Source organism: Eulemur rufifrons, chromosome 8, assembly GCF_041146395.1.
Source record: "Eulemur rufifrons isolate Redbay chromosome 8, OSU_ERuf_1, whole genome shotgun sequence".
Taxonomy (NCBI): Eukaryota; Metazoa; Chordata; class Mammalia; order Primates; family Lemuridae; genus Eulemur; species Eulemur rufifrons.
Genome location: NC_090990.1, coordinates 24429658 through 24450369, shown reverse-complemented (window position 1 = coordinate 24450369; position 20712 = coordinate 24429658). Strand labels below are relative to the sequence as shown.

The 20712-nt window shown below is 40.6% G+C and overlaps 1 protein-coding gene across 2 annotated transcripts; it reads left to right on the top strand.

Moving 5' to 3' along the window:
• The first annotated feature begins 1498 nt into the window (after positions 1-1498).
• On the top strand, positions 1499-17171 carry SFPQ (splicing factor proline and glutamine rich). Of its 2 annotated transcripts, XM_069479746.1 has the most exons (12): positions 1499-2399; positions 3147-3335; positions 3717-4018; positions 4119-4214; positions 4721-4917; positions 5021-5105; positions 6112-6229; positions 6945-6993; positions 7075-7196; positions 15920-15966; positions 16799-16880; positions 17108-17171. In XM_069479746.1, the coding sequence occupies exons 1-10, from the start codon at positions 1578-1580 to the stop codon at positions 15941-15943; spliced, it is 2004 nt and encodes a 667-aa protein (XP_069335847.1). In that variant the 5' UTR covers positions 1499-1577; the 3' UTR covers positions 15944-15966; positions 16799-16880; positions 17108-17171. The 2 variants fall into 2 exon arrangements, with proteins under 2 accessions (XP_069335847.1, XP_069335846.1); XM_069479745.1 differs by lacking the exons at positions 15920-15966; positions 16799-16880; positions 17108-17171 and adding an exon at positions 9569-10573.
• Positions 17172-20712: the final 3541 nt, after the last annotated feature.

The following is a 20712-nucleotide window of genomic DNA, read 5'->3' as shown; positions in this document are numbered from 1 at the left end:
TTGAAGAGAGAAAGCATGAAATAAACTATTTCTAGAAGTGGGAAAGTGAACTTACTAGGGAAATTCAGTAAGCCTACCAGGCGAAGTCTAATGCCCTTTTTAGGTTTGTGGTCAAGAATTTCAAGTGTAAGCTTCAGTTTCTGTTAGAGAAGGTGAATTGATGGATTCAGCTAGAGTTGGGGTGTTATCGAGTATAATGAAAAAAGAGAAAAATTAATGTGTTTGTAGGCAATCATAACATCTAAACTGGGTGAAGCAGTTTATGAATATAAGAATCTGAGAAATAGTGAAGAAATAATACATTTAATGCTTTGGAGGTTTTGATGAGCTCAAAGAAATGTGAAGTTACTATGGTAAGTGAACCAGAAGGAAAAGAAAGGATGACCAGTGAGAGGGATGCTTAGAGATCGATGTAGTTACTGGCAATAGCAAACACAGGGATGACCACGATGGCGGGAGAGTGGGCGAGTGGATGGCTGATACAGCATAGAAGGAAAGATTGCTGGAAGTGAGGAGGTAAGGAACTGCCAGGGTGATGATTGGGTCTATCCATGTGGATTTTGAATGAAGAGAAGTAGAGGTGGAAAAGAAAACAATAAGCCATGAGCTGATGTTGAGGGAGGAATGATCCACCAAAAGTTCTGTGGACTTTAAAAAAACTGGAGATTTTGAACTAAGGATGCTGCCAATTGGTTGGTGCCATTTAGATATTGCAATATTGTAATTTTTAAGAGCCTTAGTCTGTTCATAAAGTATTGAGTGGTGGTGGAATTAAGAAATATTTATATTTCTCCTGTGATTTGTGTTTGTAAATTATTAGTGCACACACACACACACACACACACAAAACCAAGGGCTCTTTTTTTCTTCTTTTTTCAGCTTTCCAGATGAATCTTTTTTTTGAACAAAGAGCCCACCCACTTAAGCCTATTACAAAGTTTATACTGCTACAACACACCTCTATTCCTATGAAGTTCCAAAATGAAATCATTAAGAGTGTGTGTTTGAAATCGGTAAGATTTTACTTCTCTAATTTCATTGGCCCAGCACGAGGTAGGGCAAATAGTAGGTACTTAATTTATGACTTTGAACCGGAGAATATCTGTTTTTCTAGGCATGGATATCAGTAGATTGCCCTAGGGGTAATCTGGAAAGAGAGCCCAGCAACACCTCCCCCTGGAGCTAACAGGGCCCTGGTATTTGCTTTCACAAGAAAATTGCTCTGGCATACCCATTCAAATTTCTCCCAGCAAATCATAGTGGCCTACAGCCTACGCCTTCTCCGCTCATTGGCCAACTGGAAACTTCAGCCACCTCCATGCCTCCCGCCCCTCATCTAAGAGCCAATAGGAAAGATTAGCGGTTCGCAACCTAATGTCATCCAGCACTGTAATTGCAATTGGCTACTAGGGCTGTCCATCGAGGAGTAGGCGGGGCCGTGCCAGCGGGCCTATATAAGAAGAGGACAAAGGCGGCGCGCCGCCTGTGTCATCCGCCATTTTGTGCGAAGCAAGGTGGCCTCCACGTTCCCTGAGCGTCTTCTTCGCTTCTGCCTCGACCGCCCCTTGACCACAGACATGTCTCGGGATCGGTTCCGGAGTCGCGGCGGTGGCGGTGGCGGCTTCCACCGGCGCGGAGGAGGCGGCGGCCGCGGAGGCCTCCACGACTTCCGCTCACCGCCGCCCGGCATGGGCCTCAGTCAGAACCGCGGCCCCATGGGTCCCGGCCCCGGCCAGGGCGGCCCTAAGCCTCCGATCCCTCCACCGCCTCCGCATCAACAGCAGCAGCAGCCACCGCCGCAGCAGCCTCCGCCACAGCAGCCGCCACCACATCAGCCGCCACCGCATCCACAGCCGCATCAGCAGCCGCCGCCGCCGCCGCAGGACTCATCCAAGCCCGTCGTTCCTCAGGGACCAGGCCCCGCTCCGGTCGTAAGCAGCGCGCCACCGGCCTCCAGCTCGGCCCCGCCTGCCACTCCCCCGACCTCCGGAGCCCCGCCAGGGCCAGGGCCAGGCCCCACCCCGACCCCGCCGCCCGCCGTCACCTCTGCTCCCCCGGGGGCGCCTCCACCGGCTCCACCAAGCAGTGGGGTCCCGACCACCCCCCCTCAGGCAGGGGGCCCGCCGCCTCCACCTACAGGGGGCCCGGGGCCGGGCCCGGGGCCTAAGCAGGGCCCCGGCCCTGGCGGCCCCAAAGGCGGCAAAATGCCTGGCGGGCCGAAGCCCGGTGGCGGCCCGGTCCTGAGCACTCCTGGCGGCCACCCCAAGCCGCCGCACCGAGGCGGTGGAGAGCCCCGTGGGGGCCGCCAGCATCACCCACCCTACCACCAGCAGCACCACCAGGGGCCCCCGCCCGGCGGGCCCGGCGGCCGCAGCGAGGAGAAGATCTCGGACTCAGAGGTGAGTGTAACCGGGAGCGACGCCTCGGCTCCCCTAAGATGGCGGCGGCCCCCTCCTCGCCCCCGCCCCCGCGCCAGGGCCTCCATTTTGTCCGCTGCCGGAAGGGGCGCCTGCGCGCGCGGGCCGCGGGGGCGGGGCGGCCTGCGGGGCGGGGCGGCGGCGCGGGGCAGCCAGTCGGCCTGGGATTGGCCGCCGCCGCGCCTGGCTCCTGGCCTCGCGGCTGGCGGAAAACGTGCGGAGGGCGGCCTTTGAGAAGGAAGCGCCGGGCGGCGGTGATGGGCCTTGTGTGAGCTAGCGGATCCTTGCAGCCGGGGTAGTGCAGTGTGCAGTGTCGGGCTGGACACACCGGGCGGTTCCTGTCTTAGGAGGCGCAAGTCGTGCGGGGGACGAGTTTGTGTGTTTTTTTTTTTTTCCCATTTCCCTGACCACTATTTTGGTTTTTATCTGTATTACGATTTGGGTTTGTCAGGGACACTCAGCATAGCGTATGTGGTGTGGTGTCTACTCTTTGGGGAAGTGTATGTGTCTGTTCTCAAGAGCATTCTGGATGATTGGGCTCCCTTTTTTATGATAGGATGGTGATCATATCGGAAATTTCAAGTACGGGAAAGCCTTGATTTTTGACTAAATAGAATAGAAAATCAACTGACAACACATTCAGTTTCGCAAAAGCATAAATTATTTTGGGGGTTTTTTAATACTTGGAGAGGTAACTGGTGTTTGAAGATTGCCTTGCTTTTTCATTAGGGATTTAAAGCCAACTTGTCTCTCTTGAGGAGGCCTGGAGAGAAAACTTACACACAGCGCTGTCGTTTGTTTGTTGGGAATCTACCAGCTGATATCACAGAGGATGAATTCAAAAGACTATTTGCTAAGTATGGAGAACCAGGAGAAGTTTTTATCAACAAAGGCAAAGGATTTGGATTTATTAAACTTGTGAGTGTAATTACTGGATTTTATCTAGAATTAAAAGGGTGAGGGTTTTTTGTGTGGGGGGGTTTTTTTGTTTGTTTGTTTTGCCACAAATGCTGAAGGCTTGGTTTTAAACCAGGGAGAATAAGTTAGTCTTTAAAAATTTCATCGTTCTTAAAACTGCCATATAATGCATAATTGTCGGTACCTAAGAAGAAAGGGGGAGGTGGGATGGATAAAGCCTTTAACTTCTCTGAAATTAAAGGTGTCAGGGAGGGCTGCCTGAAGACAATGTTTGAACTCAGCTGGAAGCTGAATAGGGGTAGGAACTAGGCTTAGGACAATTTGAGAGTGGGCATTAACCAATTTTGATGTCCTTAACATGAGTGTTTCTGATACTTACAGGAGTCTAGAGCCTTGGCAGAAATTGCCAAAGCTGAACTTGATGATACACCCATGAGAGGTAGACAGCTTCGGGTTAGATTTGCCACACATGCTGCTGCCCTTTCTGTTCGTAATCTTTCACCTTACGTTTCCAATGAACTGTTGGAAGAAGCTTTTAGCCAGTTTGGTCCTATTGAAAGGGCTGTTGTAATTGTGGATGATCGTGGAAGATCTACAGGGAAAGGCATTGTTGAATTTGCTTCTAAACCAGCAGCAAGAAAAGCATTTGAACGATGCAGTGAAGGTGTTTTCTTACTGACAACGTAAGTTGTCTTTTGTTTTTATTCTACTTTTTATTAACTTAAATGAAAAGTTTGTAGTAAAACTGGAACAAAGTTAAGATGGAATCTTTTTTGTTAATAGAACTCCCCGTCCAGTTATTGTGGAACCACTTGAACAATTAGATGATGAAGATGGTCTTCCTGAAAAACTTGCGCAGAAGAATCCAATGTATCAAAAGTAAGATTGATTAAACTTTTTGGCAGCTTTTTTAAATTTCAGTATAAAAGAACTTGGTATAGTAATTTTCCAATTTTGCTTAAAATTCCTTGGTATGGATATTGATAAAATTTCAGGTTCAGAAAGTTACAGATTTTGAAGCTCTTTTTGAAATAGCTGTTTGTTTCTGAGGTAGGCACATTCACTGAAATCCTGTTTTATGTTTATAACAGTTGCATGAAATGCATTTTTAAGGATAGAAAAAATAAGCTTTGGTAAGGAATTTGGCTAGAGAAGGACAGAATTAGGAAAGGTACATTTTATCTCCAGTGCCCATATTCTCTGTTACTGTATCATTCTGAGTACTTTTGCTGTGAAGATACTTTGTATGACTCAAGATACTCCTTCCTTTTTGTATTCCTTACACAAGTGGTAGGCCAGGAAAAAGACCAGTAGTTTTAGGGGGATCAGGTAGTATTTCTGGTATGCATTCACAAATTGGTTCATGTTTAAAATTTGTGTATTAGGGAGAGAGAAACTCCTCCTCGTTTTGCCCAGCATGGCACATTTGAGTATGAATATTCTCAGCGATGGAAGTCCTTGGATGAAATGGAAAAACAGCAAAGGGAACAAGTTGAAAAAAACATGAAAGATGCAAAAGACAAATTGGAAAGTGAAATGGAAGATGCTTATCATGAACATCAGGCAAATCTTTTGCGCCAAGGTAAAAAGTCCTTTGTGTGAACTTCACTGATAGGATTAGTTGCTTTTTGAACTTTTTGGAGCCTCATTAATGTGAATCCAAAATACTATTTTCCAACGTTCAGATCTCATGAGACGACAGGAAGAATTAAGACGCATGGAAGAACTTCACAATCAAGAAATGCAGAAACGTAAAGAAATGCAATTGAGGTAAAACTTTATTGAACTAAGCCTTCACGTCTATATAATCTTTTTTTTTTTTTTTTTTTTTTTCTTTTGAGACGGTCTCGCTCTGTCACCCTTGGTTGAGTGCAGTGGCGTCATTATAGCTCACTGCAACCTTAAACTCCTGGGCTCAAGTGGTCGTCCTGCCTCTGCCTCCCAAGTATCTGGGACTACAGGCATGAGCCACTGAACCTGGCTAAATTTTTCTATTTTTAGTAGAGACGGGGTCTCACTCTTGTTCGGGCTGGTCTTGAACTCCTGACTGCAAGGGATCCTGTTGCCTTGGCACTCCCAGAGTGCTAGGTGTGAGCCGCTGTTCCTGGCCTGTACAACCATTTTCTAAGGTTTAGGGAAAAAATATGCTTAATTTTGTAAGTGGGTTAGATGAAATATACAGAGAAGTTAAAAGGCTGGTTTAACACTCGTAATGGAGAGTGTAAGATTTTCTTTTCTTTTTTTTTTTTTTTTTGAGACAGAGTCTCACTCTGTTGCCCAGGCTAGAGTGAGTGCCATGGCGTCAGCCTAGCTCACAGCAACCTCAAACTCCTGAGCTCAAGGGATCCTCCTGTCTCAGCCTCCCGAGTAGCTGGGACTACAGGCATGTGCCACCATGCCCGGCTAATTTTTTCTATATATATTTTTAGCTGTCTATATAATTTCTTTCTATTTTTAGTAGAGATGGGGTCTCGCTCTTGCTCAGGCTGGTCTCGAACTCCTGAGCTCAAACGATCCGCCCACCTCGGCCTCCCAGAGTGCTAGGATTACAGGCGTGAGCCACCGCGCCCGGCCCAAGATTTTCTTTAGTAAACCTTGTTTTCTTGGCTAGAATGTGTTTAGTGCTACATCCCTAGGCTTGTTCTCTAGGCCTTTGTGTGTTTTGGCTCTGACCTAGACTTTCTAAGATTATTAGGCAAAGTACTAGCTTTCTTCAAATTGAATTTTAGAAAATGTAGATAACACTTTGATTTATATGCCTGTTCAATATTTCCAGGCAAGAAGAGGAACGACGTAGAAGGGAGGAAGAGATGATGATTCGTCAACGTGAGATGGAAGAACAAATGAGGCGCCAAAGAGAGGAAAGTTACAGCCGAATGGGCTACATGGATCCAGTAAGTCAGTTTTATTGTCATCTAATTGGAGTTATCTACAGAACTCGTAGGTACCCAGAATGGAATTTTGATCGGTTAAATATAAAATCTCTGGGCAGGCACAGTGACTCATGCCTGTAATCCCAACACTTCGGCAGGCGGAGGCGGGAGGATTGCTTGAGACCAGGAATTCAAGACCAGTCTGAGTGAGAGCCAGACCCCATCTCTACAAAAAAAAAAATAAAAATAGAAAAATTAGCTGGGTGTGGTGGCTTGCCCCTTGTAGTCCTAGCTGCTCTGGAGGCCGAGGTGGGAGGATCGCTTGATCCCAGGATTTCCAGGTTGTAATGAGCTATGATAGCGCCACTGCACTCCAGCCTGGGCAATAGAGCCAGACCTGTCTTTTAAGGAAATATAACATCTCCACGTTATGGTCATTATTTTCTAATTTTTTCTTTCTTTTTTTTCTACAACTGTATTATGTTTGATTGATGTGACTTACCTGTTCTGCTCCTTGTGTCGTCCAGAAGACTTCATTGGCTAGGAATTTTTATAGGTCTTTGGATAATTGAGTCTAACCTAGTTTCTAGAATATTTGATTTTAAAAATACATCAGGTGATAAAAAACTGCCTTTTGAACCTTACCACGTGTTAATTTTAAGTCTTAAATTTCTTTATACTCAGTAATGCTTGGTATGAGTATAGGACATGTGTATTAAAGGAATTTTTCTTTCAGAGAGAAAGAGACATGAGAATGGGTGGCGGAGGAGCAATGAACATGGGAGGTAAGTATGAAAATTAAATTTTAAAATATCATTAGAAAGCAGTATTTTGGTGGATTTGTAACCACCATTTTTGTTTCCTAGATCCCTATGGTTCAGGAGGCCAGAAATTTCCACCTCTAGGTGGTGGTGGTGGCATAGGTTATGAAGCTAATCCTGGAGTTCCACCAGCAACCATGAGTGGTTCCATGATGGGAAGTGACATGGTAATGTATCCTATGGGACGTAGTACAAAGGAGAATCTCATTTTCACGACTTACGTGTGTTTGTTTTTTGTTTTTGTTTTTGTTTTTTAAGTAGGTGACTGGACCTCTTAGTTTTCCCTATCATATGTAACTATGTAATATTGAGGAATACTTTGGCAACATAGAAGAATTCAGTGTATGGTAACCTAAACAGTTATAGGTTGCCAATGAGAAGTCAATGCTGTTAGTAGTACGTGGAATTATCTTTGGCAATAGTAGGTTTAGGTGCTTTTGAACTCTAAGCGCATGGCAACTCTAAATTCTAGGTGCTAGATAATGTATCTGACTATTCTACATCCAAGTGAGAGTAATCAAATGGCAAACTACCATTCCTTAAGCTGGTATTTGCCATAAGTAGGAATCAGACTTGTAGTTTGTAGCTTTAGGCATGTTTTAGTGACTTGAAGGACTTTGACCTATATTTGGTGTGGCTTCTGTCCCATGAAAAGGGAATTGTTGAGTGTTTTGACTCGTCGTTTCCCACCTGTTGGGCCTGTCTGTATGTAGGTACACCTTCTAAAATAAACTGGCATCTCCATTTTGCTATAGGGTAGCAAAAATCAATAATTTTAAGCATACTAATAGTGTGCATTTGATCTTAAACTTCTTGATGCTATCATGTTTTAGCTGTATAGATAGCCTGTCAGAAGCTTTAGAACAATCAAGTGAACTTGGTATGAGTGGCTGCATTAGGGCTTTACAAATCCTTAGGACTGAATTTTGGTGGGTTTAGAGAGTGGGCTTTTACAGCTGAATTGAATCTGATTAGTTCACCTGCAGGCTTTTGGCAAAGGAGGGGAACTGCAGTGTGGCTCACAGTATTCATTTTATAAATAGAAACATAAGGATTTAGTATAGGGCCTCACCTATTTAAAATCTACCTAAGGCTTTTGGAGAATTAAAGTTAGAATTGTAAATGGCTGGTTGGGTAAAATGTAGTACTGTTAGCTTTCTTGAAATTGAATTTTTAAAATGTGTGAGTAACATTTTGGTTTATATGCTTCCTAAAGATAGATAGGTATATATCAAATTTGTAAAATTCTAATTGGACATGTTCCCATGATTAAAGATTCTATATTCCAGGTTAACAGGTAGCTTTTGGGTTCTCAACTGTTTAGATAACATCACCATGAAACCCCCAAACTTTCCTTTTAGCTCTTAGTGACATAACAGTACAATGCGCAAAACCCCTACAATTGATAAGATTTTCAAAAATAAGGATTGAAGTTTAGTTTTTTCACATAGCTCTATAGTGTTTTGTAAGACAAAAAGTTGAAATTATTTATAGGAACAATTAAACTCTGCCATTTTAGTTTTGCTTTGGAGAAATGCTTTTAGTAATGGGCCTATTTTAGATGGAATTAGAAAAACAGTGTAGGCTGCTGTGTTTGCATACCTGTAGGGTTCTGTCTTTGGGTACATATGCTTCTATTTTAAGTCTAGAAGTACCTAAAACTAGATGGAATAATGAAGTTACTCACTGCTTTATTGCAGTTGCTTTAGCTTGGTGTTAGGCGGTTTGGAAGATAACTAAAACATGCTGTACTTTTCAAAGACCTAAGGGAAAAGTTGGGCTGATGTGAAGGTGGGCGATATGTTCAGTCAATTTGCAACAATGTAGAATGGTCCTGTGAACATAATTGTCTCTGGTTATATAGTGATGGCTCTGAAGGTGGTATACCTGTGAGAATATGGCAACACAAGTTTTTTGATCACTGTGCCGCTTAAGTGACTAAATCTATTAGTCTTTTATGCTTTTTTCTTTTTGTAGTCTGGTAGCATTTTATTAAAACTTGCAACCTTTTTAAGATTTCTGCAACTTAGCAGATGTGTCTTAAGATCTTGAAAAGCACAAGGTTTCTTATGCAGCACATGCCACTAACTGGTGAGTAGGTCTTTGTCACTTCATTGAGTGCATTGAATCTGGTTGGGCTTCTTAGGCTTACTTGGAAATTAAATTTCCTGTTCAGACCTTGAAAGTGAGAATTTGCAAGCTTTTCAGTGGGTTAATCTGATGTGAAATTTCTTAGAACTCATTTTGGAATGGATTTTCACATCTGCACTAATTCTTAAATTTTTTAGCACTACAGGGAAGATCTATTCTTTGAAACAGGTGTATGAGAATGGCTCAAGTGGGAACATACCACAAGGCATGTATTATCGTAAACTAATTTTCAAATTACCCTTTTTTCCTTTCTATGTTCCCGGTACCTGTGGATCGACTCATTGGTGATTGTATCGACGAACGTTGACTACGGAACCTTCTAAAATATTTACTTAACACACATGGACATCAACTACATATAATGAACTGTTAATTACTGTTCCAATAGCGTACTGAGCGCTTTGGGCAGGGAGGTGCGGGGCCTGTGGGTGGACAGGGTCCTAGAGGAATGGGGCCTGGAACTCCAGCAGGATATGGTAGAGGGAGAGAAGAGTATGAAGGCCCAAACAAAAAACCCCGATTTTAGATGTGATATCTAGGCTTTCATTCCAGTTTGTTTTTGTCTTTTCTTGTTTAGATACCAATCTTTTAAATTCTTGCATTTTAGTAAGAAAGCTACCTTTTTATGGATGTTAGCAGTTTATTGACCTAATATTTGTAAATGGTCTGTTTGGGCAGGTAAAATTATGTAATGCAGTGTTTGAAACAGGAGAAAAATTTTTTTCCTTTTTATTTCCTTTTTTTTTTAAACTGTATAATGTCCCTCAAGTTATGGCAGTGTACCTTGTGCCACTGAATTTCCAAAGTGTACCAGTTTTTTTTTTTTACTGTGCTTCAAATAAATAGAAAAAATAGTTATAATATTGATCTTCAACTTTGCCATTCATGCTTCTATGCACATTAGGCTAGGTATTCCACTTTGAAAGCATGAGAATGTCTAGGCCTTTGAATGGCATATGCCATTTCTGGGAAATGTATCTGGAGGCAAATACTGCTTTCCACAAATAACTACCCCCCTTTGTTTTGAAAAGAAGAAATGCATATTGAAGTAGTTTCATGATTTGTTTGGCATCATAGGAAGCAAGCTGGTGCTAAGTATTTTTAAATGGTTATGTAAGCAAAGCTGAACTGTAAATCTTCATTCAGGAATATGTATTAAGATTATGGAATGGGTGTAAGACTATTGTAGGGGGTGAAAGAGGGTTTGGTTAAATGGATATTTTATGGCCCTATGATCTATCCTTTCCTTGAAAGTTTTTGAAAAGTGGAAGATCATTTTGTTGCATTTCCCCATTTCTTGTTTTTTAAAAAAGAACAAATCCCAAGCCCTACAAATGGCTTGTATTGAACTTTTACATTTGAATTAAAGATTGTTAAACATGAAGCCTTTTCATGTATTACTTCAAGTGATTTGTAAAGGTGGGGTTTAGTCCGAAAAATTCAACTTGAAAATAAGGTTTAGTAACCATAAAGTAGGTTTACCTGTATATACATTTGTACTCTGTAACTTTTACATCTCCTTGTGCTACTTGTGTTGGGCAAAATCTGTAGGACTATAAAAATCTATTGGTCCTCTTTTCTAAGAGCTAGTGGTGACTGTTAATAAGAAATAGGTTTGCAGATAATCATTCTTATTGTAAATTTGTTAACTTGTTTTTACATAGTTTCCTTTTGATGTAGCACTAAATCTGGAGAGAGTTGCTCATGCTACACAGTACAAATATCCCATCTTCCCACCATAAAGCTTTGCAATGTTTCGATGGTGTTGTCAGTTAATTGTCAACTTCATTGAATCTCCTTCCATTAGAACAAGAGACTTTTTGACTATTAAAGTAGATGGTTTACTGTTGCCTGTTTAGTTCCATAGGAGCCTGATTTCCCAGTGTAAATATGTTAGAGGAACAACTTCCTAACAGTAGTTAGGTAAAGTAACTTCCTAACAGTAGCTAGAGTAATTGAATGGTTTGGCTTTGTTCTTAGTTATGTTCCATTCAAATCTGTACATTATGGAACTCTTACTATAGAATGTGTCTTTCTCCTTTTCACCTCTGTTCTTGGTGTTAATTGGCAAAAGAAAAATTCTAAATCAAACCTTTGTTAACATGCTGAAGTTTAGTATTGTGCCTGAGTACAAAAGGAGACCTATTGTTGAAACAATTGAGCACTTTCTGCATAGGAAACAGGATAATACACTAGTACTCTACTAGAGTATAAAGGCATCTCATCAAATTCTGGTTGTATGACTGATAGGTACATGGTGTGCTAATTAAGGGAGAGAATATCGTTAGAAAATATGCTCATTATTTCTATTCACCAACACACTTGGAAATAAGTAGTCCTACCATAATTATGTCAATGAGGAAGTTTTGTCCCAAGTCAAGTTATTAAATTGGTGTTACATGAGATTTTCTGTATGGAAACAAGGGTCTTGATTTGAAAGGAGTCCATTACAGTTTGGTTGAATTGTACAGTAGGGACTCTACTAATGACAAGAAAATAAGGGGTGTTCATGGGACACCCACAGAGGGTGAACTTGAATGTGTGTGGGTGGGGGCTGGCGGGGAAATGGGAAAATCTGCCTATAAAATTAATGTTTCAGTTTATTTTTCAGATTACATGCCTTTCTTTATAAGGGATGCTGGCACAGACCCCTAAAATAAGCTTTTGGTAGTACTGTACCTTTGAAGAGTGGTGAAGGATGCTAATGGATAATCTCCTGAACCGTTGTGGCTTTTGATACCCTTACTGTGGGCTGTAGAATTGCTAAACGTTGTTTAGCAAATAATGTTGCTTAGTTTCAACTGACGTTGACTTGCATCACTGAAACAGCGTACCAAGGGTTGTCAGCTTACTCAGATAGACTTTCAATAAGCCTTGCAATGTATATGATAGTTTTTAGCTTAATGTGAACTTAAATTATCTTGATAAAAGTAGTTTCCTAAAAGTTGATATGAAACTTGGGGTGGGAAAGGGAAGGCAATAATTTTGAAGTATTTTAGCCATTTTTCTCATTTAAAGAAACCACTTGCCCCCCATTTCCTCTTCTCTACTTTCTCTCATAATTTTGTTTTAAGAGGAACACTCGTTTTTTAAACTTACTTCTTCCTAATCTTTAATTAAAACTGCATTCTCCAAGGACCCCCCCCCCCAGTGTTTTTAATAGGTATCTCACAAGCTTAACCTATTGGCTCACATTACTTAATGAAACCATAATCCTCTTTGGTTAGAACATTGATTAAACTCCTAAGTACTATAAACCCCACCACTCTTTATAGATATTATACCACTAATATAAACAGATCACAATTTGGGAAATTGTAATGTTACGCCTGTGCAATTTTTATAAGTGGCATATTATGGCAGATAAAAATTTAGATACTTGGCTTTTCTTGGGCAAGCCACTAAGTTGTGGCGGAATGTTTTCTGGTGTTCTTGGACTGCAATTATGCACTATTAAAGTAGTGGCCTGCTACATAACTGCATTTAGCCAGCATTTCTGCAGTGCGTAACTGTGAGGAACGTAGTACCGCAAATGGCAATGGACATTAGGACCCGGATGTAGTATTCCTGCTTGCTCCAAGATTCTCATTGCCGACTGCATACAGGTAGGTAACAAGCAATATAATCTAACTTGGTGACTTGCTATGTACTTTTATTCCGTGGGCATTCTGACATCACACTTCTGACGATGAAATTACAGTGCAGCACCAAAACTTGTATGGTAAAGCTAGCTTATCAAAACTGTGTGGGTTTGGGGTTAGAGCTGTAATTTGTCAGGCAGAATTCAGTGCTGTTGGCAGTTCTCAGATAAAAAGTGCAAACTTGATTCTTTGGTGTATCTGACTCAGTTGTGTGGTTTTCTTTAGTTGCATTGTAACTGAAGATAACATGGAACACATCAGTGGTGTGGGGGATGAGGGAACCAAACCATACTTGGGAACTAGGGTGCTTTTAGCACCTTGACATGGACTCTATAGCATGTGATAATTAGTCTCTGTTGTAGCAAACTGACTTGCCCAGGGGTCAGCAATATCAGTAATTTCAGTATGCAATCTTGGCAATTCTGCAAGTTGAATGAATTAAGATTAAAAGTACAGTTTTTTTGTAATGTGATTTAAAATTTTTTAAAGCATGGGCTCCATGGAAACGAAACACCTTTGTTACTAACTTGGGCTTAGATGGGAATCTAACGTGAATGGTTCAAGTTAATGTGACTTATCTAAATATGTCTGTACTCTCTAAACCTGGGGGAAGGTGGTGTGGAACACTGACTTGCCTACAGTTGAATACGTGTTGGGAATCATTCCCAATCATAAGACTTCCGTCGTATTCTGTAGGATGACTGTATTATGTTCAGAGGTAGCATCTTGAATTTGGTTCCCTTAGCTTTAGGGATATGATGTTACAGTCCAAAATATTTAATTACAAGAAAACATAAGTCTTCAAAAGTACCTTCTTTTGTTGCTTAGGACTTAACCTTTCCATCGACTGTTATAGACCTCAATTCAACTTAACTGTGGTCTCTGAATTGGTTTTTAGCTAGCATGCATGAGAAACAGCTTTTCATGTATAATGCTTTCTGCTCTGTAACTAGAAAGTTTGGCTTACTTTGCATAAATGCGGTGAAAACTTTTCATGACTATGAGAATTTTCTTCCTTTGTATCTAGAAAAATAGCTTGCTCTTTGGCAAGCAATTCATAGGTGGGGGCAGGTTTGTACTTTAATGTATATAGTCCATTCAAGCAAACAACTTTTGACTCTTCTGCTAGATGAAAGAATAAATGGTGACTAGTTTAGCTCTTCCATATTTATAATGTGCAGATCAAACATAATGCTTAGTGCTAGTGACAATGAGTATTGCTAAATTGCATAGAACCCTGACGGGGATTTTCTGTGTCATAATCCATTAAATCGGTGGCCAATGCCTGCTACCGTGGTTTAGTGATTTGGTATTTAGAAATAAAAGCTCAGGTTCATTTCTTACCAGTTAGTAACAATTTTCAGAGATTGTACTTAGTAATAATATATGGACTTCAGGAACATCATGGGGGTGGGGTGGGGTCAATTTTGCTTTATTCTGCTTACTTCAAGATTATTAGTCTTGCACTTGAGAATGATGAGAAACTTGTGACTTCAGTTGATTCTTACTAGTTCTAATTTGTATGTAGCTTAAAATTGTGAATCTTAGTGCAGTGGGTTTTTAAAAAGTACTCAGTCAAAAAGCTGGGAATTAAGTGGGTTTCAGTAATAATGCTATACCGAAGTGCTTGCATTGTATTTCATAATCTTTTCTTGTTACAAACCAAAACTATTCTTTTTAATGACACAAAGTCTTGAGTTCAGAGGTGTGATGCCAGAATGTATTTTCGTACTGTTAGGCCCTTGGAACAGGTACCGGTGCTTTCTCAAAGATGAAAGAAATGCAATGGGTGCTCTTCATGCAAGGTTGCAAACCTACAAAGAATGCATAATAGTCTCACTTTTCCCCAATAAAGAGATGCGTGTGACTAGTTTTGGACTTTTAACCTTAATGGGGGTTGCATGTCTCCTATTGTTAATCATTGTCAGCTGCAGTGACATGATTCACAGTCCTGCATTTACTACCTTTCCCTTAATGATTTTGGACAGGTTTTAGAGAGCCAGGATGTTTGTTCTGGGCCTTTATTTGGTTTTGGCTTTAGCTGATAATGTTTCAGTGCTGTCAGCTAGTGCAGTTCTCAAGTGGCTGCCTATTAGGGAAAGAATTCAGAGGATTTGACTGCTCCTAATCATCTGTCATTGCTGCTAGATAATGATTGGCAATTTTTAAGACTCAACTGTGGAAATCTCAACAGTTGCTAGTAAACCATCAACCATAAAAATGTTGCTTTTGAACACCAGTGCTGAAAAGATTATTTTTTTGAGAGTGGAAAAAAAGGGCTGTATGCAGAATAGGATAATCTGGAGAATGGGGGGAATGCAAAACGATATAGTATCCCTTATGGATGGTACATGTGCAACAGGGAACTCTTATTAATATACCCTTGGCAGTTAATGATACAGGGTGGAAGGAAAACCTGGAACTTGAGTTAAGGCTGATCTTCTGTTTTGTGCACTGTGGCCCTGCCAGGCATGTAGGGAAAGTGAAGGTCTTCTCCCTCAGAACAGCTCGGTTCCTTGCTGTCCCAGTACGGCATAGCTTTCCTGCCCTAACCTAAAACTCAGTGAGGGGAAAGAATGAGAAAAATAGGATTGCAGGATAACTACTGCAGTGTTGTGTATTGTGGGAAGGGGTAGGAAACTCTGAAGATTCCTGCTGAAGGTGGTCAGCCCACCTGAAAATGGAAGACATACTTGAATGGGGAGCAGGGTATGTGCTTTTATATGAAAAGAGAGCTGATGTTAGAATTCATTTGGTGAAGTAAACGTTGTCACATACCTTCACATAAGGGATAGTATATTTTGGGTTGCAGTTAAACTTCATTGTGCTCTCAGACTGGTGAAAATAGAAGTTAGGCTTTTACATTTTAAAGAAGATACAGTTTTCATTCTAACTCAGGTGTCTACTTACTACATTATATAAGAATAATTTTAGATTTTTTTCACCCATAAAGTCTCTTCCTATTTTTTTACGCTGTAACTTACCCCCAATCTTTGTCTCTGGAATTTTACTCTTTAAATTTTGAAGTTAACTAGCATTTTCAAACCTTTATTTTATACCCTTGTCTTTTATATTAACTTTTTCTTATTATTCTTTAGGTAAGAATGATTGATGTTGGCTGAATTGGAGTGCTCATTCACTTGAAGTAAGTTTCCTTAGTAATATCAACCTCTGGAGTATTTTGGGTGTGATTTGTCGTCTGTTTAATGGTTAAAATAATTTGATTTAGCTATGTGAGGTGAAACTTTTATGCTTACCTTTTATAAGATAATATATCCCTATATTAATTTTTGTTTTGGAAAATAGGTGTATGTGTGAGTGAGAAAATAAGAGATACTTACTATAAAAATGTCAAAACAGGCCAGGCACAGCGGCTCACTGTAATCCCAGCTACTCAGGAGGCTGAGGCAGGAGGATCACTTGAGCCCAGGAGTTGGAGGTTGCAGTGAGCTATATGATACACCACTGCACTCCAGCCTGGGTGACAGAGTAAAATCCTATCTCAAAAAAGTCAGGCATTAGAATTAATGTGGGCAAACAAACAAAACAGCCTGAGCAAGAGTGAGAATCTGTCTACTAAAAAATAGAAAAATTAGCCAGGTGTAGTGGCGTACTCCTGTAGTCCAGCTATGATGAGGCCACTGCGATCTAGCCTGGGTAACAGAACAAGACTCTCTCTCAAGAAAAATAGGAAACAAATCAAGCATGTGGGCAACAACAAACATACATTAGAATTTTTTCAGCACCCTAAATTCAATTTTAGACCCTTTGAATATCTCCATGTTTCTTTCTTTCTTAAGTTGTAAATGGTAGAGGAATAGCTCTAGTCACTGGTAGAAGGGAAAATCCTAAGTACATGTGTGGATCAGGTCTTTTATAAGCCGTAACAGTGCAAAAATAAATAAAATTGCTGATTGGAACCCATGCCAAAAATTCAGTTTAAAAATTAAAATATAATGAATATTTTTAAATTATAGGTGGATAGATATTTGTTCTCAAGTCATCACAGCGTGAGCCACGAAGGAAAGCCACAGGATGTTAGACTGACAAAGTATCTAGGTAAGTTGAATGATTCCTACTTTTAAATGGCCTTCAGAAAGACTGGGTGGTACAAAAGTAATCATACCTAGTGTGTGAATCATTAATTACTATTAATGTCATATTCTTTGATATTCTTTGGTGTTAGGAAGTTCACTTGGTTGATGCTGATAAATATTGTTACGTTTGAGAACTTGATAATTCTTACTCTTATGTTCTTTGGAGTAATCATGTCCTTTAATTGACAGGATCAGTTGAGCTGTGTCCAGAAAACCAGTGAGGAGGAGTGCAAGGAAGGAATGAACAACGAATTTGTCATTAATAAAGACATTATCCTAATTATCCTTTTGTTTTGTTTTTGTTTTTACATAGTACTCTTTTCTAGAACTTCCTTTAATCTGTCTTCAACTTTTTCAAAGTAATATAAAAAAGATGTTTTATAGGCACAGAACCAGATTATATAATTCAGAACCATATTTCTTGAGGCTGTTTTGGCAGTGATACTTTAATTCTCTTAATTACTAATCAATTTTTTTTTTTTTTTTTTTTTTTTTTTTGAGACAGAGTTTCACTCTGTTGCCCAGGCTAGAGTGAGTGCCGTGGCCTTAGCCTAGCTCACAGCAACCTCAAACTCCTGAGCTCAAGGGATCCTCCTGTCTCAGCCTCCCGAGTAGCTGGGATTACAGGCATGCACTACCATGCCCGGCTAATTTTTTCTGTATATATTTTTAGCTGTCCATACAATTTCTTTCTATTTTTAGTAGAGATGGGGTCTCGCTCTTGCTCAGGCTGGTCTCGAACTCCTGAGCTCAAACGATCCGCCCACCTCGGCCTCCCAGAGTGCTAGGATTACAGGTGTGAGCCACCGCGCCCGGCCAATTACTAATCAATTTTATGGCCATTTTTTGTTGTCCTAACTCTCCTGATGTAGCCTCAGTATTTTAAAATTGCCCTCTTATTTTATTCATAAAATTACTGTTATTTAGCAGTTACTATCTATATAGCCCTCCTTGATTGGACTTCAGGCATAATAGCATTTTGTGTCCAACTTTTGTAAATATAAAAGAATTAGTCAGATGATGGCTATTGAGTAGTCAGGCATTGTTCCACAAATAAGCAAAGTCAGAGTTGCATCTTGCCAAATAATACAGTACTTACTTATTTACAACTGTGGTCAACCACAGTCCAAAAGTATGTGGAAAATTCCAGAAGTAATTCCTAAGTTTTAAATTGCATGCTCTTCTGAGTGGTATGATGAGATTTCATGCCGTCCTCCTCTGTCCCACCTGGGATGTAAATCACATATTCATGCTGTGTGCCCATTAGTCATTTCGTACCATCTTGATTATCAGATTTAAAAAACCCACTTAGAGTTTGGTACTGTCTGGTTTCAGGCATCTGGGAGTCTTAAAATGTGTCCCGGACAGATAAGGGAGGACTACTGTATTTTGGTTCTGCTGAGCAGTTTGAGATGTCAATTTCTCTAAGCCAAAATAGGTCGAATTTGATACACAGTGTAATCTGGTTATGTCTATGACTATAAATGTAAGGAAAAGATGACTAAAAACAGCTTAATATTTTGGGTCAAATGAACTGCTCTCTTTACTTTTGTAGCTGTCAAAGCTTGCCAGCCTGTAGTTTAAAGGTCTCTTACACTAAGGTATTCCAGTTTTACTGTATGTGCTGCCAAAGCAAGCACTCTCACTGTCATTTAAGCATTTGTTCAGGGTTAGGTCTGAGGCTTATTCATGTTTAAAAGGTAATTCTGTTCCTATTTCTACCTGTGGGCTTTGATTTGGGGCCTCATTTCTAATATTGGGGAACTTCAGAAAGTGCTAATTATCTTACTGTGATTAATTAAGCAGGAAATACTTGGAATTTGGGACAGTTTAAGATTAAAGTAGCCACAAAGGAGGAGTTGAAAGCCATAGTATTCGCTCATCCCATGAAATGTGTTTTTAACTTCTTTGATCAGACCATGAAATGTTGTTTTTGAAAAGCTGTGTAGTGAGTACCAGAAATGTGAGACCAAAATGTTGCTTTTTCATGCTTAGTCACTGCTTATCCATGGCTGATATTTTTCAAGTAACCAGAGAGGTCAGCTGCCCCCAAATCAAGAATCTGTTCTTTGAGTCATTGTTTCAGTTCAATTTATTCTCTTCATCCTTTATAACTCCGTACTTGTGGATCTCTTCAGGCCAAAGCAATCCTGCAGTATGTTACAGTGGTTAGGGCCGCATGGGGTCGTACGTGATACCAGTGTTAAAGTATTTCTGCAATTTTCCCGATTGCATTATCTGGCAAGTTACTTGTCTAGGTTGTAGTTAGCTCATCTGTAATAACATACTGCCTTTATCATAGGGTCACTGAGATAAAAAATGATGGGTGCAAAGCATTTAGCGCAGTGCCTGATGGTGCAAAAGGAGCACGTGGTATTTTCAAGCCTTTACCAGTGACCAGTGAGCAAGGTTCAAAGGCAACAAAGGAATGTTGCCTTTAGTGTACCATGTAATTGGAAAATTTGACAGTTTTACATTTGATAGCAAAGAACAGAAATTTAAACTTTTAGATCATAAAGTCTGTAGGGGATAATTAGTAACAAAGATCCTTAGTACTGAAGGGGATGGAAGCCCCAGGAGAGGCCATTTGTGGCAAGTTGCTTAACCACAAGTAAGATAATAAACAGGCATATACACAAGCATCCCTGGCTAGAAGGGTCATGTTGACTAACTGGTATTTTAAAGTGCTTGATGCAATATCTAACTCCTTGGGTGTTGTAAAGTAAGTCTTTGTAGAGAAAATGTATGGGGAAAAAAAGCTTAAGGACCTTAGAACTTGACGAAATCCACATTTTAGTGAAAGGGGCGTGTAATGTTTTTTTTTTTTTTTTTTTTTTTGTTGAGACAGAGTCTCACTCTGTTGCCCAGGCTAGAGTGAGTGCCGTGGCGTCAGCTTAGCTCACAGCAACCTCAGACTCCTCGGCTTAAGCGATCCTGCTGCCTCAGCCTCCCGAGTAGCTGGGACTACAGGCATGTGCCACTATGCCCGGCTAATTTTTTCTATATAGATTTTTAGGTGTCCATATAATGTCTTTCTATTTTTAGTAGAGACGGGGTCTCGCTCAGGCTGGTCTCGAACTCCTGACCTTGAGCAATCCACCCGCCTCGGCCTCCCAGAGTGCTAGGATTACAGGCGTGAGCCACCGCGCCCGGCCAGGGGCGTGTAATGTTTTGCATCTAAAAGTAGGTTTAGTTCTAAACAGTCCTGAGGCAGGAGGGCATGTAGCACTGTTCAAATAATTAAAAGATTGAGAGTGAAAGAGACTAGAAAGAAACGATACAAATAATTGGGGGAAATATTTCATAGTAACATTGTTAACATAGTAATAACTCACCAAACTAATCTACAGATTCAATATAACCCTAGCTGATTTCTTGAAATTGATAGGCATATAGGGCATGTCGTGGTGACTCATGCTTGTAATCCCAGCGTCTTGAGAGACTGAGGTGGAAGGATCACATGAGCCCAGGGAGACTGGCCTGGGCAACACAGTGAGATCCTGTGTCTAGGAAAATGAAAACAAAAATTAGCCAGGTGTTGAGGCAGGAGGATTGTTTGAGCCCAGGAGTTTGAGGCTGCAGTGAGCTATGATCATGCTTCTGCACTCCAGCCTGAGTGACAGACCCTGTTTTTTCATGTAAAAATGTAAGGGGCTCAGAATAGCCGAAACAATCTTGGAAATCTTGAATAGCAAAGTAGGACTCACACTATCTGATTTCAACACTTACTACAAAACAACTATGGTACTGGTGCAAGGATAGACATAGATTAATGGAATAAAATTGAGAGTTCA